Source organism: Branchiostoma belcheri, unplaced genomic scaffold (genome assembly GCF_001625305.1).
Source record: "Branchiostoma belcheri isolate BF01 breed outbred unplaced genomic scaffold, Haploidv18h27 scaffold255, whole genome shotgun sequence".
Lineage (NCBI taxonomy): Eukaryota > Metazoa > Chordata > Leptocardii > Amphioxiformes > Branchiostomatidae > Branchiostoma > Branchiostoma belcheri.
In genome coordinates this window covers 54,060-80,051 of record NW_017803860.1, presented here as the reverse complement: position 1 = coordinate 80,051, position 25,992 = coordinate 54,060, and the positions used below count along the sequence as shown (strand labels likewise).

Genomic DNA, 25,992 nt, shown 5'->3' with positions numbered 1-25,992 from the left:
GGCCTGAGTCCAACCACACTGACAGTTCAATCAGATAGGCCTGAATCCTGCAATGTCTTTATCCAAGGCAATCCAGTACATAGTTCTCACCAGGCTGTTTGAGCGTAGGGGCCCCCTACGCTGTGATTTTGACCCCCTACGCTGTGATTTAGCCTCCTACACTGTGTTTCAACCAGCGTAGGGGTGGTTTTTGGGGGCAGAAGCTTCATCTTTAAAAAAATGAAAATATAACTTAAGAATGAAGCTATAACAGAGGGAAAACAAAATCTGTCCCCCAATAAACAATAAATAGTGTCTTAAGTGGTTAATATGAGTTACAGAATTTTTGGGAGAGAATATCAGGCCCATGTTTTGGGGACTCGGTGCGTGACTCGCGCCGCAGAAAGTTGCCCTTCTATACCTGACCCCTACGCTGTGAAAAAATCCTGGTGAGAACCCTACAGTATATAAATTATTGTTTATCACTTGTTACAGTGGCTTGTGTGGCAGCAGTTATGACAATCTACATGTTAAACTTTACCTGTGGTGTCCAGGTCCAGTGTCTATGTTGTTCCTGTGTACCCCTTACTTGTTGAAGTTGTCCAGACATGACATACTAGTATACAACTTACAACAGTCTCCCAACAACCCTTTTGTTGATCACAACAGTGCAGACCTTAAGGCAATCCTTGACCTCAGTAATTGTTTATCACATGCAGCCACAATGACAGTTCAGACAGGTGTGAATCCTGCAACATCACTTGTTACAGAGGCTTGTGTGACAGTAAGAAGCTTTCATCACAATGTCCTTAGCTTGGTGGCAGCAGTTCTGAATATGATAATCTACATGTTAAACTTTACCTGTGGTGTCTAGTTCCAGTGCCTACACCCCCAGTATATCCTTACTTGTTGAAGTTGTCCTGACATCACAGCCTACAACAATCCCCTAACAAGTTAAACAGCCCCACCGGGATTGGCTTTTGTTGATGCCACAGGTTAATTATGAATTACAGCAGCCTGTAACAACCCCACATCACACACAGGATAGCTTTTTGTTGATCACAACAGACCAGACCTGAGCATCCTTGACCTCAGTAATTGTTGTCACACGCTGAAATGTCAGACAAGACAATTGGTCGGAAGTCACATGGAATACCCCACATGCCGCCACACCCTACTGTATATGTCCGGCCTTTCCATATCAACTACCTGTTGCCTGGGTAGGTATGGCCATTCAAATCTTATTTGTCAGTTCTTGCTTTTTTTAACAAATTATATGAAGTAGAAAATTAAACCAGGCCTATAGGCATCCTATGATAGCCTCAAATACTACCATGGCCTAAGGAAAGGTGCCATGAAGTTACATACCAGGCTGGTTTGAAATTCATCAAACAATGAAGTTTACACTTTTCATCAAACCAAGTTGCATTGATAGAAACTGTAACGTATGAAGGCAAGGACTTTCTTCAATTGCTGGGGCCAAAATATGAACATTTTTAGTTGATTCAGATCAGAGCCTGACTTTTTCTTCAAATCAGAAAAAAATGAAACATTTAATTATCCGAGATTTATTGTTTAAATTGGTATGGCCGGATCACACCAAACTTGCAGTTTGTAGGAAAGAGAGGAGAGGAGGGCAGAATAACATGTGACAAGTAAAAACACATTCCTGGCCTGACTCACTGTGGAGCTGATATCCTTACAACTGGCACAGTGCCAAGTTCACACACAAACAACAGGAGCAGGCCTTGGCTACACAGCCTTGTACTTGTACATGAATACATACATTAATTGTAATGATAGTAACCACCATATATAATATAGCGACTCATGCTGCTTACCAGCAAAACAATATCTCCCGCAGAATAACATTACCAAAATCTCCTGTATATCAGCCTTGGTCACACTTATCTCCAATAACCTTGGTCAGAAGTAGACAGATCTTAGCCTCTACCAGGCACTGGGGATCGCTGGAAATATAGTAGACTCAGATTGGCCAAAATAAAGGAAATACTATACCAGGGGAGTTGACAAGCCAGAGTGACCCACCTACATTGTATAGTATTCCTCTTATTTTGGCCAATTCCTACTATTATCCCAGCAAACCACTGTGCCTGGTAGAGGCTAGACAGATCTTTAAATATCTGGACAGGAATCATTGTCACTAAAAAACTAACCTTGTCCTTCAGACTGTCCTGACTCGTAGTGAAGCTTTTTACTCAACTGTGTTCCGTAATGTGACCTCTGACCTGTGCCTGATAATCCTCCAGGCCACACCAAATTAGTTTATTGGTTCTCAGATTTAAATTTAAAATAAAACTGGAAGATCAACATAAGAACTTGTAGGGAAAAGTCTGTACCTTGATACAGTGTTTTAGGGTGTGAAAACATCAGTGGTCAGATTCACGGTTTTTGTTTAGCCTTGAAGTTGACCTTTTGCTGAATTTTGAATTAGATTTTATTTCAAATTGTCCTAGAACCAAGTTACCCAATAATGAGTGGCAGATTGCAGCACAGATGTTGTTTCAGGGTTTGTTGTTATAATCTCATCTGATCCATCAATCAATGGCACCAGAGCTGGCACAGAAGGGACAAGCTGAGTGACATGCTGATATAACAACATCCTCTACATAATACATTACACTGCTGTGGTCAGAGTAATTTCACAACATTCTAGCAGTCTTTTAAGAACTAGAGTAGAAACAGAAAGATACTCCTGGTCCCGGGCCGGGGATCGAACCCATGCCAAACCCGGGCACCAGCTTACATGTACAACCCGACACTCTAACGATTCGGCTAAAACTTCAAGTAAAAGGTCTAGACCTACCACTGGATCGGTTGGTAGCGCCTATAAACCCCCAACTGTTACTGTCTGACCAACACAAGTAGTTCAAGTGCTGCTAAAAAGTTAGATTGGCCTAATACAGAAAAGTTGTAACACAAGAGTTGGACTAATACAGTACATATATAATTATAATATAGCCAGAGATCTACATAGCACCAAGGAATCCCCCACTTCTATAGACCAAATTGTCATTTTTACTTACCGCTATGTTGGAAATTGCAGCTCATAATGAAATTCTACCGACTCAGATTAACTTTGCTGATAACAGCATCAAGCATGGATACAAGCAAAGTGCATAAACATACACATGTAACCAACCTCCCAGATGTAACAGAACCTATTGTGTACATGTCAGCCTCCCAGATGTAACACAACCTATTGTGTACATGTCAGCGATGAAATATGTCAGTAACTTAAGGACCACACCCTTATGTTAATCATAATGTTTTTGCAGCCCACACCATACAGTGTACATGACCTGCCCAGGCAAAGTACCAATGTATGGTACATTGCCAGCAAGTCTGCCCTTTGGCATAATAATTGTTTTATTGCAAATTCATGCCTAATTGCTAATTGCAAGTACAGAAGAAACATTTGGCAAGTACATAAGAACAGGCAAATTAATACACAAAGAACTACTGCTAAACTCCTAAAAGCTACTGGGTTTGACTTCTTTTTCAAATAATCAAAGCTTAAATCTTAGCATAACAAACTGTTCATGTGTAGGTAGGGAGGAAGATATTCCATTAGGCTATTATCTAACAATCACACAGCCAGCGGCATTTCACTTCAGTGTACTGTCTAAATATCTACATCTCCTAATTTCTGAAGAGTGTTAAAAGTTGCTTGGAGAGGGTAAAAAAGAAGACGATGCAGTTGAACAAAAGTGTGACAGACATGCATAAATCGTGGTTAGGTGTTGGGTGTTAAAAACAATAAGATTGGCAAACAAAAGACTGAATAAATAAACTAAATAAACTTGCTAAGATTGACACCTGATAACAGGTAACAACCCGTGAATAACACAATGCATTGTCTCTGTTCAGGTGTGTTCTTTAGATGTCTTTTGAATAAGAATAGAGTCTGGACAAAAAAGTTCCTGTGTCTTTGTTGTTCTAAGAAAACTTACGAAGACTAGAACATGAAGCAAGTGACACAGGGAACTCCTACTGTACCAGTATGACATCACATGTGACCTTTACTCCATAATTTGCACCAGCCACATGTGACTGTTTAATACATTTCACCAGAATCTTTGGCTGCTGAATAAATACATGGAGTAGAATTTACTAGAAATTGGCAATTTGTGATCACAAATCTGTTATTCTTCTATTGCTGGTTAAACCCTTTTGGCAAATAAGTTGGTCAACATTTGGCTAATTCCTACTTCTTTTTTTACCAACCCTACGAGTAGCTATATAAACATGATGAAAATTGATCCAAAAAATGGCAAATAAAACTCACACAGAGAGATGCCAACTTTACTAAATACATACTGTATGTAGTGAGTTTACCATTAGGGAATTAGATGTTGGATCACTACACAAACATGTTTAACTAAACAAACATCAGCACAATTGTGCCAGGTTTTAGCTAATTTGCTGCGGCAATTTGCATGACAAATCTCCTCTCCTCCCTCCAAGCAGACGTGGGGTGGAAGATCGTAACCTTTCTGAGTGGACTAATCTCCAAGCAGATGTGGGGTGGACAGGATGTTTCCTGAGCAGCCCTCTACCCTTGAAAAGCCTGCTGGTTGGAGACAAGTGTCCACCCCCACTTCTCAACTAGTGTGATACTAGTACTGGATAACACCCCTTGGTGTAAAGCTTGTGAGCAGAAACAGGAAAACCCCTGACTCCCGGAATGCCAGGGCAGGGATCGAACCCACGTCAAACCCGGGCCGCCATCTTACAACACCAGCATGCTAACCGTTAGGCAAAAAGGTCCAGGACACATCAGACTGGGTTAGTTAGCGGTGCTTTTACCCCACTGTAAGACTGGGACAGTACTACACTACACCACTGTAACGTTACTGCACTTGTGTGACCTTGTGAGAACAAAACCAGCAGCCCAGTGGAACAGCTGGTGTACCTAAACAACTGTAACTGCTTGGTTTTAGAATAAATTATTATTTATGATTAACGATAAAAATTAGACTTCTAACCGGCATCTGTAACACGTACGGTGAACACTGGATAGGAAATACTAGTACATGTAGCTGTAAGGCAATATAATAATTTGCATAAGAGTAGTCCAGCGGTCTGAAACTCGTCCCCGCTATGAAATTATGATGCTCCATGCACGGGACCAAGCAGCTCTTTCGGCGCAGTGGCGACGCTAAAGCAGTAGTAAGCACTCCACCGTTAGGCTGGCGAAATAAATGATACCGGTACAGAAAGGAAAGCCCAATAAAAACGGCCACAAAGACGTCAAAAAACAAGCCAAGAGACCAAACCTCTACTCGCGGTCAGACCTTCTGATAACCGTCCCGCCCTTGGCCCGATCCCGACATGGGACGTTTTTACTTACACGATTCCCCCGGAAAACGCGTCGTCTGCTCCGCTTTCCCGCGCTTTCTGTACGTCCATCTTTTACACCAGACGGTAACCCACACCTCCCGACAGCGCACGCATTCGGCACGATCTTCTTCTGACCGACAGATTCACGCGAAACTTTCAGAAGTTCTTCAATAACTTTCAACAAAACAGGCCCTGTCCTCCGTCTTGTCATCTGAGTACTGTACAACATCCAAACGTTAACAGTATGTTATTTATTAGACAGTCGAGCCGTGACGCAGCACAAGAAGCAAAACAAACAAAAAATAATGAAATAATATGTTCTTTGATTAATGTGAAAATACTTTGTTTACGAAGACTATAGATGTTTTACGTGTAAAAGAGAGAATACGTATGTTAGCGTTTTGCTGCGGTCTAGGTTCGGCCCGCTTGCTGAGGGGGTCGCCTGCACGTGGGGTCATTGACCCCGAATTTGGCGCGAACAACAACAACAAATCCCGAAACCCACGGCCGATGTGCTAGTAGCCTGCTAGTAGCAAAATGGACACGTATGTAGTATAAGATTAATCGAGGGAATGTTAGTCTCGGAAAGCACACTGAAATTGTGACTGCCTAGACAGGATACCGAGCCTTTTTAATTACAGATCATTGCACTTGTGGGATAGTCATGGGGCAGGATAGCCGCGGCGACTATTGCAGGGCTTCTCTTGCTTGCAGTCTTTAATGTAAAAGACTGGAAGCAAGAGAAGCCCTGCAACAGTCGCCGCGGCTATTAAGGCAAGAGACAACCGTAGTCAAGCTAGCAGACACCCTGCCTGTCATTGCAACATCATCTCTGCTACAGAAACTGCTATCATAAAGCAGGGAAGGAGTCAAACAATACCCAAAGTGTAACGTCCATGTGCCATGTGTCATCTCTGTGTATCAAATGTTTGATACAAGCTGATACCACGCATGTAGCAGCTTGTACAAGCGCCCTCTGGCGGGAGCTCTAAGCAAACCCACCTAGTCGTTTAAAACGACACGAGGGACAAAATACGGCAGTATAACGAATTTTGAATTGCTTGATGGGTGAAAACATACAAACAACTCAACAGTGACATAAAATGAAGTCTCAAAGGGCTTTTTAATCCGACCACAGAAGAGGTTTTCGTTGTTATTTTTTCTTAGGAAAGAAGGAAATTTTGCAACCATATGTAAGGCAATGAATTTATTTATTCATTCATTTCTGTAATAAAGCCCGACTATGTCCATTTCCAACATCCTGCTGCTGGTTAGAAGTCACTATTTTTACGCTCCCAGCCTCTGCTTGGAGATGGGGAGATACACGTATCCCATCAGGCTCCAGGGCTGTCCGCCATGTTGAGTGCAGCTGACGATCGGACCTAAAGTCGTCTGCAGCTGGATTCTGAGGTAAAACTCGCTTGTTTTTCTCACGTTTCCTCTGGTGGGTGTATTTTACGCCAGGCTCGGACCCGGCCCGGTTACTGAGAAGGCTGGTGCTGTTGTTTCCCCGTTCGGAGCGAGTTTGGGACGGTTTTGCGCGGGCGGGAAGGAGGGAGGGCGCCCGGCAGGGACTACTGAAGAAACCTGCGTCAGATTTTCCACAACACGGAAACGCGGGTTTCCTCCGTCTTTCAGCGGCTCCAAGTCCAGGAATTCCCGGTGTTTGGGCGACCCCTAAATCCCCAAATCCTTCGCAGTGACCCAAGTGCCATGTTCTTGTTTTGCGAGGCCCCGATGTCTCTTGTTTAGCCTGTATTTTTGTGTTGGCGGGCGCCGATTTCGGCATGTGAACTACCGTGCGTTTTCCGGTGGGCATTAGTCTTACACACGCAGCCAGGACAGGTGACATCCGGTCTGCATCTGTCCACACCTTTACAAACTCAGGATTTCCTACTACCCTGGTTATAACAGTAATCTACAGAAGATGGTACAACACTACCGGGTCTGTACCGTTGTAATTTGTGTTTCCCTTCCCTGATATTCCCCAGCCTAGGTGAGAATTTATTCATGGCTTGTGAATTGAGATTATGATAAGAAGTGCGAAGAATGGATTAATATTTAAAGGACCTGATAAGTACTATTTGATTGCTAATGCTAGTGTTTCACGGTTGCATACGGTACCTAGGCAGATCATTCACACCCAGTGGTTGGGGCCTGTTTGCTGAGAATGTAGATCCAAGGTAAACATGTAGGTTTTCCAGCCAAGAGCAGGTTTCTACTAAATTCTAGAGATCCGATTCAGGTTCCTCTGCCGACATAGACCAAAAAAACAGGATTAACCAAAATCCAGGTTTTGACAAAATATGATATAAAGAAAATTAAATCAGCTTCTCTTTCCAATGCAACTTCTTACATACGAGAAAAGAACAAGGAAGAGTCATGACTACAATATCACTTACTATCACTCCAGGATTTGGAGTGTTCAGATGTGTGTTTTTTCCTAGAATTGTTATCCTAGAGTGGAACTCAATATCACCAAGCCCCTTAGGGACATTCTTACTGGATAGCTCTAGAGTTGGATGTTAGATGTGCAAATGTGAAGCTGGTAGGTTATACAGAAGGCGGTAATACAGATGCAGATATTGTACAGTCATATTACTGGCTATCCTGAGTTGTGACATGTTTCTGTTGAGCAGGTATACGCAGGTTATACAGAAGGGCAATGATACAGATATTGTACTGTCATCTTGGGCATAGCCAATCCTGAGTTGTGACACATGTTCCTAACTGATAGCATCAAGGCAGCATCTGGAGGGGCTGCCAGGCAGCCATAACTCAGGTGACCTTGTTGGAACTGTGATTGCCCCAGGTGCAGCTTACTGCTGTATGGCTGTTTTATTATGATCATTATAATGGTTTATCAAGAATTATCTCTGACAGGATCTTCTGTGATTTGGTTTTATTCTAGGCAGTTGTCAAAATTACAAATGTATTTGTTGAGAGTAGTTAGATAAAAGTGATATTCCAGCATACCATTACCAGTTTACTTGCTTGGGACTAGCTGTTATATTTAAAGGAGTACTAACCTCCAGAAGGAGGTGCTATATTTCGACAGGCATTTATTTTTGGAAGTGAAAAATGCATATTATTTTACAGTATACAATTAAATGCCCATTTTGTGCGCAAGTCTTAAAACGCATCGAATCGAGGACAAACTCTCCAAATACCCTCAAAACTATCCCAGAATACACCACGCTACCCCATTGGTGTCCATGTTTTAAACAAAAAGTTACGTTACAGACCTCATTTCGGGGGCGATAAGAAAAATTCGTACCGTTTTGTGTTCTTTGGTATCTTACCAACCATTGCCCTTCTTCGTGTCCTTATCGCCCCTCATTTATGCCGCAAATATTGACGATGACAAAAACGGCGTAATCTAGTTATCTTTTTCAAAAGTGGCGTAATCTAATTATCTGTTCAAGTAATACTTACATGCAAATTAGTTGAGAAAATCAAAACACGCAGGATGAAACTGGCGCCCACTGTATTCGACATCCTGATATTATAATATCCAAGCCACAGGTCAAGCAAAGCAAAGCAAGTAATTTCTCAATAATCAGCTTGTTAGTGTGCTTGTCTCCTACCATTTTCGCAAAAAAATGTTTATGTTGACCTGAAGTGTATGAGTATTGCGTAAGCCAGAGTTCCCGGATGTATCAATTGTGGTTCAGCATGGGGGAAAATGATATTAATATCACTTTACAAACACGCGCCGCGCAAGTCGTACAAGCGAAATTATGTAAAAAGTCCGCTAGTTATGTATTCATTGCAGCATGATGTATCGGAAAATAGCACTTCCTTCTGGAGGTTAGAACTCCTTTAATTAAGTGTTACAGACATTTCCAAAACATTCCCTATCGGCAGATGTACATGTAATAAGCCATTGGCAAATCCCTACTCAGAATAACACAAGGAACATGGGAGGGGTTTTCCATAGTTGAAATATTTCAGAGATTCCAGTTTGCTGCAGGGGGGCCGTCATCTTGTTTTCAGAGGAAAATTCCTTCCATATTCCGTATAAGGACCAATAAATAAATAATAACCGTATACAGACGAGTTTCGCTAGAGGATAAAGACTTGTAAATCCGGGATCAGACTGAAAGTAAACAGATTATGAAGCTGTTGATTAACTTGTTATAAAATGGTAATGATGAGTCATAATTTAAACCACAAGCTCAGGAATTCAGGATGTTTTGATGCAATCAGTCTTCTAACTGCAGATTTGCTAGGAATTAGGACAACAGAATGAAAGATAGTAGACAGTAGATATTCTGTTTTGTCCTGCTGGAACAATGTCATTACTAAGTGACATGATGATGATGCATTGATGCAATATGCGATAAGACTATTAAAGTCAATTTATTTCAATGTTTTTTGTATGATCCTGGGGCAGAGGACAGATTTGGGACCACACAGGTAGCTGTTTGGGTTCATATTCAGCTTTGTGCTGGCCTCTCCACTCCTGCCAGTTGGCTGGTGCGTAGTCAGCATTGTGCGTGTTCTCGTATTCTGCATTGTGGTGGCTCCTGGGCTTCTCCAGTTGCTGGTTTCCCCTGACAATAGCGTCACACAGACACATGGAGGTGCTGGACCACCTGGTGGGGAGGGGGGCACCCGCATTGTGTTCTCCATCAGGGGTCACACACTGACCTGTGTCTCACCCCACATTATAAACCAACTGGAGCAAATTAAAGCTAATTCTCTGACAGTTCCAAGGTTCGCTCCACCCCCCCTTCACACTTGCACAGCCACAGGACAGACAAGCAATACGCACAGTCGTGACTGGCATTTATTTTAGCCTGCCAGTTTTGTGAACAATTGCTTTGTTGGTTTATTATGATATTTTTTATGTATACAAAATTACAATATCTGATTTTATCAACATCTGTTGAGCTCTGGTACTCTTTCAGCTGATATGCCAAGAGTTTTTATTTGTATTTCTAATGTTTGTCACATCGATCTATTATTTGTGAGTTAGGGGAAACAACTGCAGTGCATCTGTGTACTATGTATTTGTAGGAATTTCGTTGGTGTGTGTACTACAGATATAAATTGGCATTAGGAGGGTAATTGACCGTACATAACGTCAATAACAAGAAAATTGGTGGCACAACCCCATGCCAGTTTATTTTCTTGGTTCATTGAAATTCCTGATTTACTTCGCTGTGTCTACCCGTGTACTGACTTTCTTTCCATGTTGATGTTTCTGTGCAGAAATTTGTATGATTATATCCAATAACCAACAGATTCCTCTGTTGTGGCCTTATCCAGAGGATTGCTACTGTACATGGATGTTTTGAATGATTGATTATGATTTCCTGCACTGTAAGATTCCGTACATTTGTGTGTGTGTGTGTGGTACCCTGGGAGTATGGAACCGAGTAGATTCCAGGCAAGCTTCCATCCATTTTGTGGCAGACTGTATCCATGTACAGTCTATTTAGGGAATTCCCAGGAATTGGCGGCAGTTCCTTGGGAATGCTGAAGAATGTCGCTGCTCCTCCAGGCTTCGCAATCTTATTTCCATTCGGAGGATTCCACAACCAAAGGCATTAATTTTCCACACCAAAGATCTTACTGTGATGGGCATGGGCGATTTGGGATTCCCAGTCTCTCAAGGCTGGAAATACCACATGTAAATCTCAGCTCTACTGGGCTGTGGGCTGTAGGTAAGATACATTACTGATGCTGAGACAAATGTGAGAGGGTCTGTGTTTGCAGAGGCTTATACTTGTAATTATTGCTTGGATGAACAATGTTTGCTTAAAATGGAAGGATAGAATTCTTGAATTTCACTTGAAAATTTAGAGGAATCTTACTGATCACCAGAATAGCAGGAAGAAATTATGACTAAATGTTATTTCTATATTTAGTTATTTATATGACATCTTTATTTTTTTACAGTATACAAATATTTTTTGGTATCTTGCTCAATTTAGTTTAGCACGGATTTTGAACATTGTTGAACAAAAAAATCTCACCTGAATCCATGCAATGCATTTGAGACAAGTCATTTAGCCAAAGAAAAGGTTTAGAATCCTACAGTACAAATGTATAATGTAGGGTACAAAATGCATTTCGAGTCATGTATGTCACTCTTAATCAAATGACACATTAATGATAATTAGGTAAGTGATGATAGAGCATGCTGACATGTGGATGGACTGTTTGTTTTTGTTACGGCCTGTGCATAAACTGTTGGCTCAGAAAACAAATCAAAGTGGGACACAATAACAGAACTGTGATGAACTGCTAACTCCAGTGGATGAAACTGCCATCATGGCCAGGAAATATGGGGCTGCCTGGTGGGAGTGGGACCACCTCTAACACTAACAGTCTCACGGGATCATGTAAAATATAGAAATTGGTGTGATGAGATTATGGAGGCAATAATGGGGTTCTCACCACTTCATCAGTGATGAAATTTGGGGCTGTCTGGAGCCAGTCTCCTCCAATATGCAGGAACTCCCCAGATACCAGACCACCTGATCAGCCAACATAATCATTCTGTTAGCACTGGGACTGATGCAGGGAATGTCAAAATTGTACTAAATATGCCACAGTTCCCACCAACACAGTATGTTACAGGGAACTCCCCAGCTACCAGACCGCCTGATCAGACAACACGGTTTGTTAGCACTGGGAAAAACTGAAAAACTGAAGCAGGGAGTCTGATCCCCGCCACTCAAAGCCCTCAACCAAACAACCAAATGTACAAGGAACTCCCCAGCCGCCTAGCCTGGGTGCCAGGCCTGGCCTTGAGGGCATCCTAACTTTCTACACAGCTACACTCTGCACTGCCTGCCCATAGCTCCTCGGCTCTAGGGCTAGCCTGGGTGCCAGACTGTTGCCAGGGCCTGTATACAGGCTAGCTCCTGGCTCTAGGGCTAGCCTGGGTGCCAGGCTGCTGCCAGTGCCAGTATATAGGCTAGCCCCTCAGCTACAGGGCTAGCCTGGGTGCCAGACATGCCCTTCAGGGCATTCTGACTGATGTCCAACCACAACTTCCCACACAGCTATCTCTGCACTCCCTGCCCATCAACCTTCAGTGCAACACAAATATTGTTGCAGGTTACCCCCACCCTGTCCATCCCAGCCCTTTATCCCAGCAACCTGATACCAAACTGGCAGCTTCTAACCCTAAATATTTACCCTAATGCTTACAGAGATATATGGTGTGTCAGTAGGGTTTCTGTATTGCATGATTTACCTGGGAGCCTGGCATGGCCAGTAATGTGTGTACAGTAAATACGGACGGCTTTCAGCATCTACAGTAGCCTGGATGCCAGACCCATAGCACACTGGGCCATAATATCCAGGTTAGCACACTTATATACTTTGGGCCCTGTGTCCTATGTGTGTGGCATCCAGGCTACCGTAGTCTGCAGCAAACACAATATGTACCGACATTGTCCAGCAGAATTTGCTTCAGAATCTAGTAAACTATAGTTATACCTGACAAATAATAAAGTCTGCTACTTGTATCTCTAAGTTAGTCTAACAACACATGCGAAGTCATTTTCCATGATAAAAGAGAAGTACAAAGTCATCCAAACTACTGTAATTCTAGTGCCAGAAGCTGTGAGATTCCCACACTCCATAGGGAAATCCATGGAACCATGTTATCAGCCTTCTCCATCCAATCTTGCAAGGAGAAGGTCTGATATGTTTCAGGCTAAAACCTGCCAGACTTGGACTTGGCTGGAAATAGCCATTTTAAGGTCTAATTTCCTTGGGTAGGTCATCCCAATTTGGTTTCAATCCGTCCAGTGCCACATTTGCGCATCCACAATCCCAGTAGAGGGGCTATAGCTGTGTCCCTGGTCCTCATATTTCATGGGTAACTTCAATTTAAATTCCTGTATTGTCCAGATAAATGTCAGTAGTCTCTCTGCATCTGCTTGTAGAACTGTGTGAGTCAGCTGTTGATCCCTGTCAGGGGGACATCAGGTTAATGAAACTTCATTTGCAAAATCATGCCTGAAGGTTTTAATGTTTTTACAATCAAGACTAGTATGATACTCATTGCAATACAGTAACAGGAGACAGGTAACAACTGTCTGGAAAAACTTCTACTTCTATTTCTACTACTACGCTAGCTATTATGGGGTTCGACTTCTTCTTTGAAGGCAGTGTTTGATGTAAGGTTGACAGGCTGTGTTTGATGTACATGTAGCCTGGATGCCAGGCACACTGGGGATGCCAGGCACACTGGGTATTACTTTGAGCCCAGTGTGCTATCCCAGTGCGCTATGTGTCTGGCATCCAGGCTATGTTTGATGTGATGATGACAGGCTGTATTTGAGTGTGTTTGATGAGTTTGGACATCTGTAACATGTTTGAGAATGTCAAACACTCAGCAGCTTGCTGGAGGGTTAACATCTCTGCCATAAAGTGCTCTTCCTGCTTCCTACTCAAACCCTGTGAAAAGGCCCTGCAGCCTGTGTAGCATACATGTAAGTGAGCTGAAAAGGCCTTGCGGCCAGAGTAACATTCACTCCCAGAAACTGATTTTTCCATCATGTACAGACGTCCCCACAGGCTGTGTTTTTATGTTGATCTTCAAGTTCAGTATTATTATATGTTTACCGAAGGAAAACATATTGTTTTTGCTCAGTTTCTTCTTCTCCAAACAAATAAGGTCAGTGGTAACTAGTGCTTGGTTGTGTATCATGTTGCAATTTTATAGCAGGAGGGATTTAGACTGCAGTCTAACCATAGTATATGAATGTGTTTGTGTAAGAATTTACAGAGCATAGTCTGACCATATGCGAAGGTAAACATTATGCATTTAATTTGCAAATGTTACCTTATAATGATTTATAATTTTTTTTTTAAACATCTGAGAACCAACCAACGAACTCTGTGTGGCCATATCCCTTCCCCTGTGTTACTGTGTTAGTGCGTCCCCGGTGCACAGATGCATGCAGACATGAAGGATGTTTTATTCCATTTGCCTGAAACTGTTCTGCAGCTTTCTGACAGCCCTGCAGCCTCCATCCATCTGCAGTAAAGTGCTGCGTACTTTTCTCGTACGTCTCCTGTTCCAGCTTTTCCCCTGAGCAATGGGCACATGAGGGATGTCAGGTTGGGCCTAGGAAGAAAAATACTGTGTTTCTTGTTTCCCGACCTACCCTAGAAAAAAATGCAGTCTGCCTTTTTTGTTGGACCCCTGCAAGGGACATGAATTTTTCGAGCTGATCAACCTTTTCTAGCTCCATATTCTGACACCTGAGTGATACGTTGGCAATAAGTTTTACAACATTGTAATTTAAAATATAACTTATCAAGTGTGCTCATTAAATTTTGTTAAACTGTATTACGATATATTGGATCACTAGAGATCGCCAAAGTCTAAAGAAAAAAAAAGGAAAGAAAATAGATAATCCCTACCTTTGGACCCTAATTTTTTAGGACTGAAATGTAGAAAACACATCTGTTTCCCCCTAGGCCTTGCAGCTTTATCCCCGTAGCGCTGGACACATGAGGCATGTCAGGTTGGATGCCATTATCGCGTGCAGGATTACTCTGCTGTACCTGATGTATGGGGATGACTCTGCTCTGGCAAACGTCCCCCTGATATATGGGCATGTCCAGGGGAGACCAAGGCTGCGCCTCTCTGGGATAACTGTGCATCTCAGATGGGAGAAATACTGGCACCAACAGTGGAGAAGAGAACACATGGGGTACCTGTGAACACCTGTGAACACTGAACACTTCTGAGTCTGAACACTACATGGGTCACCTGTGAATACTGGGACACTTGTGAACACTTGTAGCTACATAGGCACTTGTGAACACCTGAGACACCTGTGAACGCCAGAGACACCTGTTAACACCTGAGGCACCTGTGAACACCTGAGACACCTGTGAACACCTGAGACACCTGTGAACACCTGAGACACCTGTGTACACTTGTGACACCTGTGAACGCCTGAGACACCTGTGAACACATGTGAACCCTGGGACACCTGCAAATACCTGTTATCACCTGGGACACCTCTGAACACCTTGGGTACTTTTGAACACCTGTGACCTCTGATTTTAAATACTGGGCAGAAATCAGCCCAAGGACACCCATACTACATGATATAAACAGTTGTCTTTGCCTGTAAGCTATGTTCCAATTTTCCACAGGTCTATTCGGGCATGCAGTGTTCGTGTAGCGTGTAGTGAATACTGTACCAGGGGTGGTGATCTTCATAGTTGTCATGCAGATGGAAAGAAGAAGATAAACACGTTGCCTGAGCATGAACCGGAGCTGTGTTCATCTGTGCAGAGACTGATAGAGATTATGGAGGGTAATTGTGCAAAGATGACACTGACAAACATCTAGATAGGCAAAAGGGCAAGACATGAATCGCTAACGTTCAAGAAAGGAATGCTTTTTCTTGCAAATTGGCAAGGCTCCAGACTGGTACTTTCAAGCACTATCAAGTACAGGACAAGAGAATGGATGGATTCTGGAGTTGGAGATGCATCAAAGTTTTTAACTTGGAGTTCTCTTTAGAAGTTAGAACAGTCGAGCCATGTTTCATACAGGCCATCAGGAAAGTGGCAGACCTGGAAAGTATGACTCTTTTATGTTAGCCAATCAATATGTAAGTTACGTCGGTGAAGGTTAGACATCCAGGTAATAAGATATGCCTAAAACAGTTACCCAAGCAACTGGATATAATTTTGGAGACCGTTTCTAAAATCAAATCTACTGGCTTGAGTAACTGTTTTTTTTTCCAAATATTATAGTCAGACTTATAATCAGACGTAGCTCCCTGCATGTTTAGTTGTTACAGCATTTTTAGCTGTGCAGCCAGGAATTTTCCATTTCCCTTTGTTGTCAGCCGAGGCGGTTAGAAAATGGAGGCGGTTAGAAAGTGGAGGCGGTTAGAAAGTGGAGGCGGTTAGAAAGTGGAGGTGATTAGAAAGTGGACCGTATCAGGGTGAAATCTTGCGGCTAACGTCAGGCCCATTTAGCCGGTAATGGCGCAGTTTTCCCCATGATCACCGGGAGTGAAGTCCACGGTCGTGTGTTAGATGGGCAGGGTGATACTTGTGTACAGTGGCAGGGTGATATATTATACCTGTACGGTTTGGTTGTTATCTAGATAGCAGTGTTCGAAATACATTTCTGAGCCAGGAAGCACAGAGTGCTACCTAGGACAAATACTAGGTAGCGCATCAGAATTTTAGGTTGCCGTGGAATGTATATACTTATACATGTATTATGTAGATATACGGGACTCTAAGGTATACAAGACAAGGATACAAGCAAACCTGTAAAACATCTATTCAGGTGTACAGGAGACAGTTTGATCTCTGGTATGTACAATGAGGCTTGGATGAAGGCTTAGGACAGCCTGACCTACATGTACTTGTAAGAGGTGGATGCAGAACCTTCAGGTCAGGTTGACCTGATGACTGGTGACACCTTGACCCTTGACCTGATGACATGACACCTTGACCCTTGACCTGATGACTGGTGACACCTTGACTGCTGTTCCACTGAATTCCGCAGAATTCCTGAGATGTTGGAGGTAAACTGGACCATCTGTTGTGACTGTCACTCCGATTGTCATGGCTGGCATCAAGGCCTCAACTGGTGCACTCTTCTCAATAGCCTGGGGGGGGGGCACTAATTTACGCAGGGGGTGTCCAGTAATGTGCAGATCAAGGGGGCTGTCCAGTAATGTCCAGAGGGGACTGTCCAGTAATGTCCAGAGGGGACTGTCCAGTAATGTCCTCCTTGGGTACAGGACAAAGTCCCTGAGCTTCTCAAGGTGGCTGGCTGATGTATTAGCCCTGAGAAAGGTCTGGTATCCAGGCTACAATGTACATACTTGTCATCTCCAAGCAGATGCTACGGTGGCAAGACAGTATCCAACGGTATCTGAGTATCCATTGGCCACCAAACTTTCAGTGATGGACACTCCTCTGGCCAATTGGATACTGAGATTACATACATGCAGCCCTGCCCTGGAGTGAGCTGGGACTGAGTCAGTCTTGTCTGGTCCTCATTTTGTCAGACAACATTCCTGCTGACAGTGCTGGGCCCAGGTGAGGTCACATGGATTTTGAGGTCTTCTTTTCTTCCTAAAGTTCATGTGTTTGCATACGTGTACTAACGTCATTTACTACAAATGCAATTTCTCATACCCCTTAGAAATCAACAGCTACAACTTGTCTTTGGTACTTTGTTCTTTAATTTTGCCATTTTCATCTTTGTCCAGAAACTTTGCAATGGGCTAATCACTTACATGTAGCTTTATACTGAAACATGTAGGTCTTGGGGGCAGACTTTTGAAACCTGGAATGTATTATGAAGTTACCGTGTGCCTCATTATCAATTTCAACAATTTTGCCAGAAACTACCCTGAAGCTTTAGGCAAAAGTTCTCAACCTGGAAGTTATTATAATGTTTGTGCTATTTTGTGCTATTTATGGTCCATTAGAAGGTCCCCATCTGAAACATGACAACACCAGGTCATGTGTTTATGAAAGCCTGAGTTGTTGAGTTGTAAATGGCTGTCCTAGGTAAGTGGGGGAGGCTGACTGTTGGCTAAACTGTTTGGGTTGTGAAGTTCAGAAGGTGGCATGATGTGACTCCCACTCACTTTGTAGTGACAAGTGTGTAACACAGACCAGCTGTGGGGATATTGGGGGCAAGCTAGCCTCCATAGCACGCCAAAAACTGGGGGTTTGGGGGGTCTTCAGGGTCTTTGGGAGCTTTTATGTGCTATTTTCTGATTGCATAGTACAGACAACATGGCCGGCCTGGTTGAATTACCCCTGTCTTTAGAACTGGGCTTTTCAGAAAACAGCGGAAGACCAGCAAACCCCCAGTTCTATAAGCCTGCTACAGAGGCTAGGAGCTAGCCTGGGTGACTATTTTGTAAATAGTTGCTCAGGCCTAGTGCAGTGTATTAAACTCCAAGCAGATGATACGGTGGCAAGACATGTACAGTATCCACCGGCCAGAGGCTTAGCCACTGAAGGACACTCCTCTGGCCAATGGATACTGCCTTGCCACCGTAGGATCTGCTTGGAGATTAGAGCAGAGTGGAATAGTGAAATATTTGTGCTAGAGACCAAACATGCTACAAACTACCTGTACAGTTATTATATAGTTATAGTCAGCTTGTGCCATGTGCAGGGTCGATAAAAATGGGTATAAAAGTGGCCTGGCAAAATGAACCTGACTCAGGAAATTGAATTCGATCACAAAGTGATGATTTGTCATTATTGTGGGGGCAGTGAAACCTGCGAGTGGGGAGGGTAATGGTGCAGAAACAAGCTTCCAGCCACAAACTCAACTCTTTATGGTGGCGTGGGAGTGCATTTCTTACTGTTCATTTTTTACCATATTTCTGGTTTTCTGCAATATGGGATTTATATTTATAAAATTATATGCAGAAAATTGCACTTTGCTTATTTGATGTGACTGAGTAAAATTAGCAGGTGGTTGTTTGAAGTTCCTGTAGTGATGACTTAGAGTGTACGAGAGCACGTTATTGCCTTATATGGCTTTTATATCTCCTTTAAGTATTAAAAATCAGATAGATGCAATTCCCTTCCACTTGTGAAGATTGAAGCATCCCAGAAGCTAAAATTCCATCAATGCTTCCTGAAAGCCGCTTTTATTTCCACCTGAATATTTTATGTCTCGTGTCTGTTTCTTCCCCATCATAACCAAATAAAGAATTCAATATTTATGTGGCTCGGATCCCGTTTAGGCAAAACTGGATCAAAGAGTTTCCATGGATTGATATTGAGGAATCTTAGTTGGGCTTGCTGTGTAAGACGATAGGGATCAGTTTTCTCACTCATATCAATATCGTGCCGGTTCCTAAGTACCTTCCTATCCTGGACCATCCTTCAAACCTCCCACTGCCTCGCCTGGCCAGGGTCCATGCCTAAAGCAGAAACAAGCCCGGCACCAGATACGGGGCTCAAAATACTGGGTGCATGTCCACCCTACTGGCTAGTGCACCCAGAATTAAGGTTCACATGCACCCAGTACTTCCAGCCCTGTAATGTGAACATTCTGATATAGGATGCCCCAGTACTGGCATGTATATGTGCATGTGTACTGGCATGTATTATGTGTTTTTCATGTACATTGTGTCCTGTGCAGTTTGATGTGTACATTCTGCAGTGATTTGTGGACATGAGAAGTGCATGCCATAACTAAGCACGAGTGTTTTTAAAAGGCCATAACTGGATGCAGGGATGTGCCATTAGTAGATAAGGCGCCCGCTTTAGTGGCCATGCTTTATACACGTCCTGTTTACTCTGACAGCAGCGATGCTCCCGATTGTTTAAACATCTCAAACTCACGAAGATTTACAGGTGCCATTTAGGGTTATAAAGTCTGCAGAGGGCATAGAAGTAAGTACATATCTGTGAATAGCAGGCATGAAGAGTGCACTGTTGTATCTCTGTAAGGGCAGAGGGTTTGGCAACCAACTCCACATGCCTTCATGCTATAACTACATACATGTGCCTAGGGCTTGAAATTCATTTTTGGAAATAGGTGCACTGGTGCAAATATTTTGGGTGCACCGTAAAAAATGAAATGAGTAAAGTGTCAAAAGCTAATTATGTTTCATTTCCAAAGGAAAGTACTACAACAATATTTTTGATATTATTTTTCTGACAATTGGATGTTAAGAATTCGCTGAATTCTAATAGATTTAATATCTTGACATATGAAAACCTAAGAAAATATTTGGGTGCACTGGTGCACTTACAGAAAAAAATTGGGTGCACAGCTCCAAATTTGGGTGTACAAAAGTGCTCATGCACCCAGTATTTCCAGCCCAGTATTTCCAGCCCTGTACTGTGTACCTACATGTAAGTCTGTTGGTGCTGTCCTTAGTGCTGAAAGAACATTATTGACCGAGCTGGAAACACATTTCTTCTGTTACCTGCAATACTGAAAGCACGTTTTCAATAATCGTACCTGGCCTTGGTAAAACTTTCTACAAAATGCTGTTAATTGTCTGAATGGTTGTCCATAATTTACATTTTTTACCTGCTATCTAGAAAACTCCTTTGAGTTGCAGCTTACAGGTTTGCATTTCTGATGCTGAATTTGCATACAAATGAGGCATAGATCAATTAACAGCTGAAGTCGAGTGAGGAGAGTGATTAGTCACACTAACGAACAGTACTAACGACCAATTTAGCAAGATTGTCCTGGAGATAAACGTTACGCGGCTGGCTGCTTTCTGTGGAAACTTGTGTAATTACAGAGCTGATATATCTGCAGTTTACATGAGATGTTATGTCGGTAAAGGTTAGACTTGTAATGTAACACTATTACCATTTCTGCCCCCCCCTCCATAATTATATAAGGTGGTCCAGTCCAGTTCTGTGTCTGAAAAAAATCAATGTTTCCACCAAAGTACAGCCTCTCCCTTTTCTTTCCTTGGCACCAGCCAGCTACACCCCCTCCGTAAGGTGGTCCAGTCCAGTTCTGTGTGTGAAAAAATCAATGTTTCCACAGAAGCACAGCCTCTCCCTTTTCTTCCCTGGCACCAGCCAGGCTGTGGTGGAATGAAGAGAATTGATCAGGAAGGAGAGAAAAGGGAGGTTTGGATCTGCGGACCTGCCGTGAAATTACCCTGTCTGCTCCAATTTGAACCCTGCTCGGCCTGTCCAGGGGCGAACGCTCCCTCAGAAGCTGTTCTACATCCCCTGCTTCGTTAGTTCTGTTTGCTTAATTATAACGTTAATTATCTGGGCTGGTCCGTTCAGGATTTGATTGGAGCAGGAAAGATTTTTTTTACTTCTAGCCCAGCTTTATCTTATTATGTATGTACCTTTAATCTCAACTAGGAAACTGAAAATTTAAATTGTCTTGCATTGGGAAATTATTAAATAATTTTTCTTACCAATCTTTTCCCCTGAGCTTACTCCATCCCAATCTAACACCTTGGCTTTGTGAGTTACGGATGCATGGAACATCACTCCTGGGTACAAAATGTAGTCTTAGCAATTCTACATGTCTGAACCCAGACTGTCTACCTCTGATAACTGACTTTGTTCAGCATTCATATTGTTAACATAACTATGTTTCCCTAATGCAGGAACTTTGAGTGTATTGCTTGTCTGTCAGCATTAAGGACAAGCCGGTTATGTCTGATACTGATAGCTGGCATTAACTGTCATGATACCATTACATGATAAAGCATGACAAATACAAAATTGCCCAAATGCACAAAATACTTTTATTCATGGCTTGTAAGTTGTAGATGTGCTCTTAGTAACAATATTAACATTTGTCTGTATAACTGCAGGTTGGGATATTGTAGTCATAAAACGATAATATCACTGAAAGCAGTGAAATGAGTTTTTATGACAAATACAATATCCCCAAACGCACAAAATTGTACTGTGCTCTTGTTGCCAGCAGGCACTGTCTAGTGCTGATAGTGGCTACTGTACCCATAATGATGATATCACATCACACACAATTGTGTTCATGAGAAATGCAAACTGCCCAAATGTGGGTGGTTTGGCCAGTGCCAGCATCAGTCCTACCTCAGTAGAAGCCTAGCTGGGAGAGGCTGATACCAGCATTAATGGCAGTGATACTATCAGCAGTAGTTACTGACAAACCAGAGTAGGGAATACAGCATTAATGACAGTGATACTATCAGCAGTAGTTACTGACAAACCAGAGTAGGGAATACAGCATTAATGGCAGTGATACTATCAGCAGTGATGTTCGTCCATCGCAGTCGATGATGACCCCAACTTCAGTCCTTGTGTGTCCGGGTGTGGCTGACGAGCCCAATTCTAGCCCGGAAGCACCTGCCGCAGACGTCACACTTGTGCTCAGGTAGTGGTTGCAGAGACGGGTTTTTCTCTCTCGCCTTTCGTGCCTCCCGCTTACTGACAGCCAGGCTGATGCGACGACGCTCAGCAAGCTCGGCGCCCTGGTGGACTAGTCTGCGCCACTGGTGACGGTCAGTGGCAGCGTCCTCCCAGTTTTCGACAGGAATGCTGAGGCTCTTCAGAGTTGCCTTGAGGCTGTCCTTGAAGCGGAGCTTGGGGCGGCCCGCTAGCCTTTTGCCTTCAGCCAGTTCCCCATACAGCAGCATTTTGGGTATGCGGCTGTCGTTCATCCGTCGGACGTGTCCTGCCCACCTTGCTTGGGCTTTCTCTATGAGGGTGTGAATGCTGGGCATGTTGGCACGGGAAAGTACCTCCGTATCTGGGGTGTGGTCTTGCCAATGAATTTTAAGGAGTCTACGAAGGCATGTTGTGTGGAAGTGATTTAGTTGTTTTGCATGTCTTCTGTAAACTGTCCAAGTCTCACAGGCATAGAGAAGAGTAGTAATGACTACTGCCTGATTACACTTTAAGTTTTGTGCTGAGCTTGATTCCCCTTCGGTCCCAGACATTGCGTCGAAGTCTCCCAAAAGCACTGCTGGCCTTAGAGATTCTGCCGTTCACTTCCTCATCTATGTTTGCCTGCCGTGACATGGTACTGCCCAAGTAGGTGAACTTGTCCACAGGGTTTAGGACTTGGCCATGAACTGTGACACAAGGTTCCTTGTAAGGTTTGCCGGGACGTGGTTGGTACAAGACTTCCGTCTTTTTGGTGCTGATGATGAGACCAAAGTTGTCACAAGCCCCAGAGAACCTGTCGGTTGATACTTGCATATCCTGTCCGCTTGTGGCATTAAGGGCACAGTCATCGGCGAAGAGGAAGTCTTTCAGGACTGTGTGCTTCACCTTCGTTAGCGCAAGCAGGCGACGTTGGTTTAGTAACTTCCCGTCTGTTCTGTATTTGATGTCTATTCCCTCCTTGGTGCCGTGAAAGGCATCAGTCAGCATGGCTGTGAAGACAATACTGAATAGGGTTGGTGCCAAGACACACCCTTGCTTCACTCCATTGGTCACTGGAAAGGCTGTGGAGGTTTCTCCATCGTCTTGGACACGGGCTGTCATACCTTCATGGAACTGTCGTATCATGGAGGTGAAGCGTTCTGGGCAGCCGAACTTGGCCATGATCTTCCATAGCCCTCTCTACTCACCAAGTCAAAGGCCTTAGTTAGGTCGATGAAGGTGGTGTATAGATCCTTGTGTTGTTCTTGACATTTCTCTTGGAGTTGTCTGGCTGCAAAGATCATGTCCACTGTGCCTCTGCCAGCTCGGAAGCCACACTGGCTCTCCGGAAGGTGACCTTGTTCAAGGTGTTTGATGAGGCGGTTTAGAAGGATTCTTGCTAGGATCTTGCCGGCTATGCACAAGAGTGAGATGCCACGATGGTTGTCGCAGGACTGACGGTTTCCTTTCCGTTTGTAGATGTGTACAATAGAGGCATCTTTGAAGTCCTGGGGGATTGTACCTTTCTCCCACATGGCACAAAAGATGTCAGTTAGCTTCTGGGTTAGCACATGTCCTCCAGACTTGTATACCTCGGCTGGAATGCCATCGAGGCCTGGCGCTTTTCCGTTGCTCATTTGGCTGATGGCCTTCTGAGTCTCGGAGAGGGACGGCAGTATATCCAGCTCTTGGTTAACTGGGATCTGTGGGAGACGTTCAATAGCTGCATTGTTGATGTTGGATGGGCGGTTTAGGACAGCTTCGAAGTGTTCAGCCCACCGATCCAGAATCTTGGCTCGATCTGTGATGAGTGTTGCCCCATCAGCACTAAGGAGAGGGGACGAGCTTGAGGCTTGGGGTCCATACAGTGCTCTAATTCCGTCGTAAAAACGTTTAGAGTCTTTCATGTCAGCATAGGCTTGGATTTCATCCGCTTTTTGCTGAGCCAGTCATCCTGCATCTGTCTGAGACGGTTCTGAACCTCTCTACGAATGTTAGTGAAGGCAGTCTTTTTGGCAATTGATGCAGGGTCGTTCATGGCGAGTCTGTGGAGATGGTGCTTTTGAGCCAGTAGGGATGAAATCTGTGGGTCGTTCTCGTCGAACCAGTCTTGGTTCTTCCGCTTTGTTGAACCCAGGTGCTCAAGGGCTGTTGAATATACAGTTTTCTTGAGTGTCGACCAATCGTCCTCCACAGAGGATTCACCCATGCGGAGATCTTTCAGTTTTCTGTTGAGATCATTAGCAAGCTCTACTGAGGTCTCCTCCTGCTTTGAGTTTTGGTAGTATCCAGTCTCTTGCAGGTCTTTTTTCCCTGAGGACGTCTTTTTGGCTGGATACGAAGTTTGACTCTGGACACGATCAGCCGGTGGTCTGTCCAACATTCGGCTCCACACATAGCTTTTGTGACCAGTACGTCCTGTCTGTCCTGTCTCCTCGTGATCACGTAGTCGATCAAGTGCCAATGTTTTGATCGAGTGTGCATCCAGGATGTTCTCTTCCGCTTGGGTAGGCGAAAGAGGGTGTTGGTGATGATGAGTTCGTGAATGGAGCAGAGCTTCAAGAGCAGTAGCCCATTGCTGTTGCATTTTCCAACACCATGATGTCCAATAGTACCATTCCACGTTTTGTAGTCCTTCCCTACTCTAGCGTTTAGGTCACCAAGAATGATGACCTTATCTTTCTTGGGGACAGCCGAGATGAGGCGATCAAGCTCCTCATAAAACTTGTCTTTAGCCTCCTGAGGATTGGTCATTGTGGGAGCATAACTACTAATTATTGTTACATTCTTGTTTTGTCCAAGAGGGAGTTTGAGGGTCATGAGACGGTCATTAATGCCTCTGGGTAAGCTTGCAAGTTTGGGGACAAGGTGAGTTTTTATAGCAAAGCCAACACCTGCTTCCCTTCGATCCTTCTCACTGCGACCACTCCAGAAGAATGTATACCCTCCTCCTGGTTCGGACAGCTTGCCTTCACCGGGTATACGGGTCTCACTAAGGGCAGCTATATCAATGTTGTAACGGGCAAGTTCTCTTGCCACGAGTGCTGTTCGCCGACTAGGTCTGTCCGCCTTGGCACTGTCCAGTAAAGTCCGGACGTTCCATGTGCCTAAGGTGACTGTAGTTTCATTTACTTTCTTTGCATTTCTGTTTCGACCGCAAGATTTGGGATTCCCTCCAGCCGCGGCCTGCTGGTCGGGTTGGGTTGAGGCAGGCTATGTTTGGGGCACCTTTTCTAGCCCCGTCCTCATGCTGCGGAGGCGAGCAGAGCTATCCTAAAGAGGGCTGCTCGGTCACATAGGTTGCTGCCGGGTTCCACTTCTGCCTCAAGTCAGTGGAAGACGACCCAATAGCCTAAGTCGCCTGTGTGCAGGTTTACGGCTGCAGCTTGGGTGTAATCCGCACTTGCTGTTTCGCCGCTCCCCCATCGCCACAGGACTTTTGAAGTCAGGACTTGCGCTTCTGATGTGGATTAAGGTGAGGAAGGGTCGCGCAAAGTCAGCCAGCCTCACCCTCTCGTCCCGGCTCTTCCTAATCCAGTGGCAAGACATAATCAGGACGACTGGGGATGAGCAGGGATGCAGCTATTTGACCCATAGCTGGGGACATGGCCCCTCACGTGGTTTCGCCCGCCTGCTGAAGCGGTGTACCGGGGTGTGGCGCTTGGAGCCAACACGTGAGAGTTTAGGGATAGGTGAGGTACGGTGGTGCCTGTCCACCCGACTGATGTTTTTGTCGGGTGCAGCAGACAGGCAACCAAGGATACGGACCAAGGTACGATGTGCAAGCCCAGGGCATGTTCCCTGGTTCGG

At 44.0% G+C, this 25,992-nt stretch overlaps 3 protein-coding genes across 10 annotated transcripts in view; 1 reads left to right on the top strand and 2 right to left on the bottom strand.

The window, feature by feature from the left end:
- The window catches only part of LOC109471715, a 22,850-nt gene extending 17,284 nt beyond the window's left edge, over positions 1 to 5,566 (bottom strand). For 2 of the 7 annotated variants that reach the window (XM_019771060.1, XM_019771059.1), the window contains exon 1: positions 5,354 to 5,566. In XM_019771060.1, the coding sequence (XP_019626619.1) occupies positions 5,354 to 5,412 (59 nt within the window). In that variant the 5' untranslated portion in view covers positions 5,413 to 5,566. The other 5 variants (XM_019771061.1, XM_019771063.1, XM_019771062.1 and 2 more) reach the window with 5 other exon arrangements.
- A 1,110-nt stretch (positions 5,567 to 6,676) lies between these two features.
- The window catches only part of LOC109471711 (D-glucuronyl C5-epimerase-like), a 61,147-nt gene continuing 41,831 nt past the window's right edge, over positions 6,677 to 25,992 (top strand). For both annotated transcript variants that reach the window (XM_019771053.1, XM_019771054.1), the window contains exon 1: positions 6,677 to 6,753. The gene's annotated coding sequence lies outside the window, so the exon portion shown is untranslated. The remainder of the gene's footprint in view (positions 6,754 to 25,992) is intronic.
- LOC109471712 lies at positions 22,076 to 22,695 on the bottom strand. The gene has a single exon (XM_019771057.1). It carries the CDS (start codon positions 22,536 to 22,538, stop codon positions 22,107 to 22,109), a length of 432 nt encoding a protein of 143 aa, XP_019626616.1. The 5' UTR covers positions 22,539 to 22,695; the 3' UTR covers positions 22,076 to 22,106.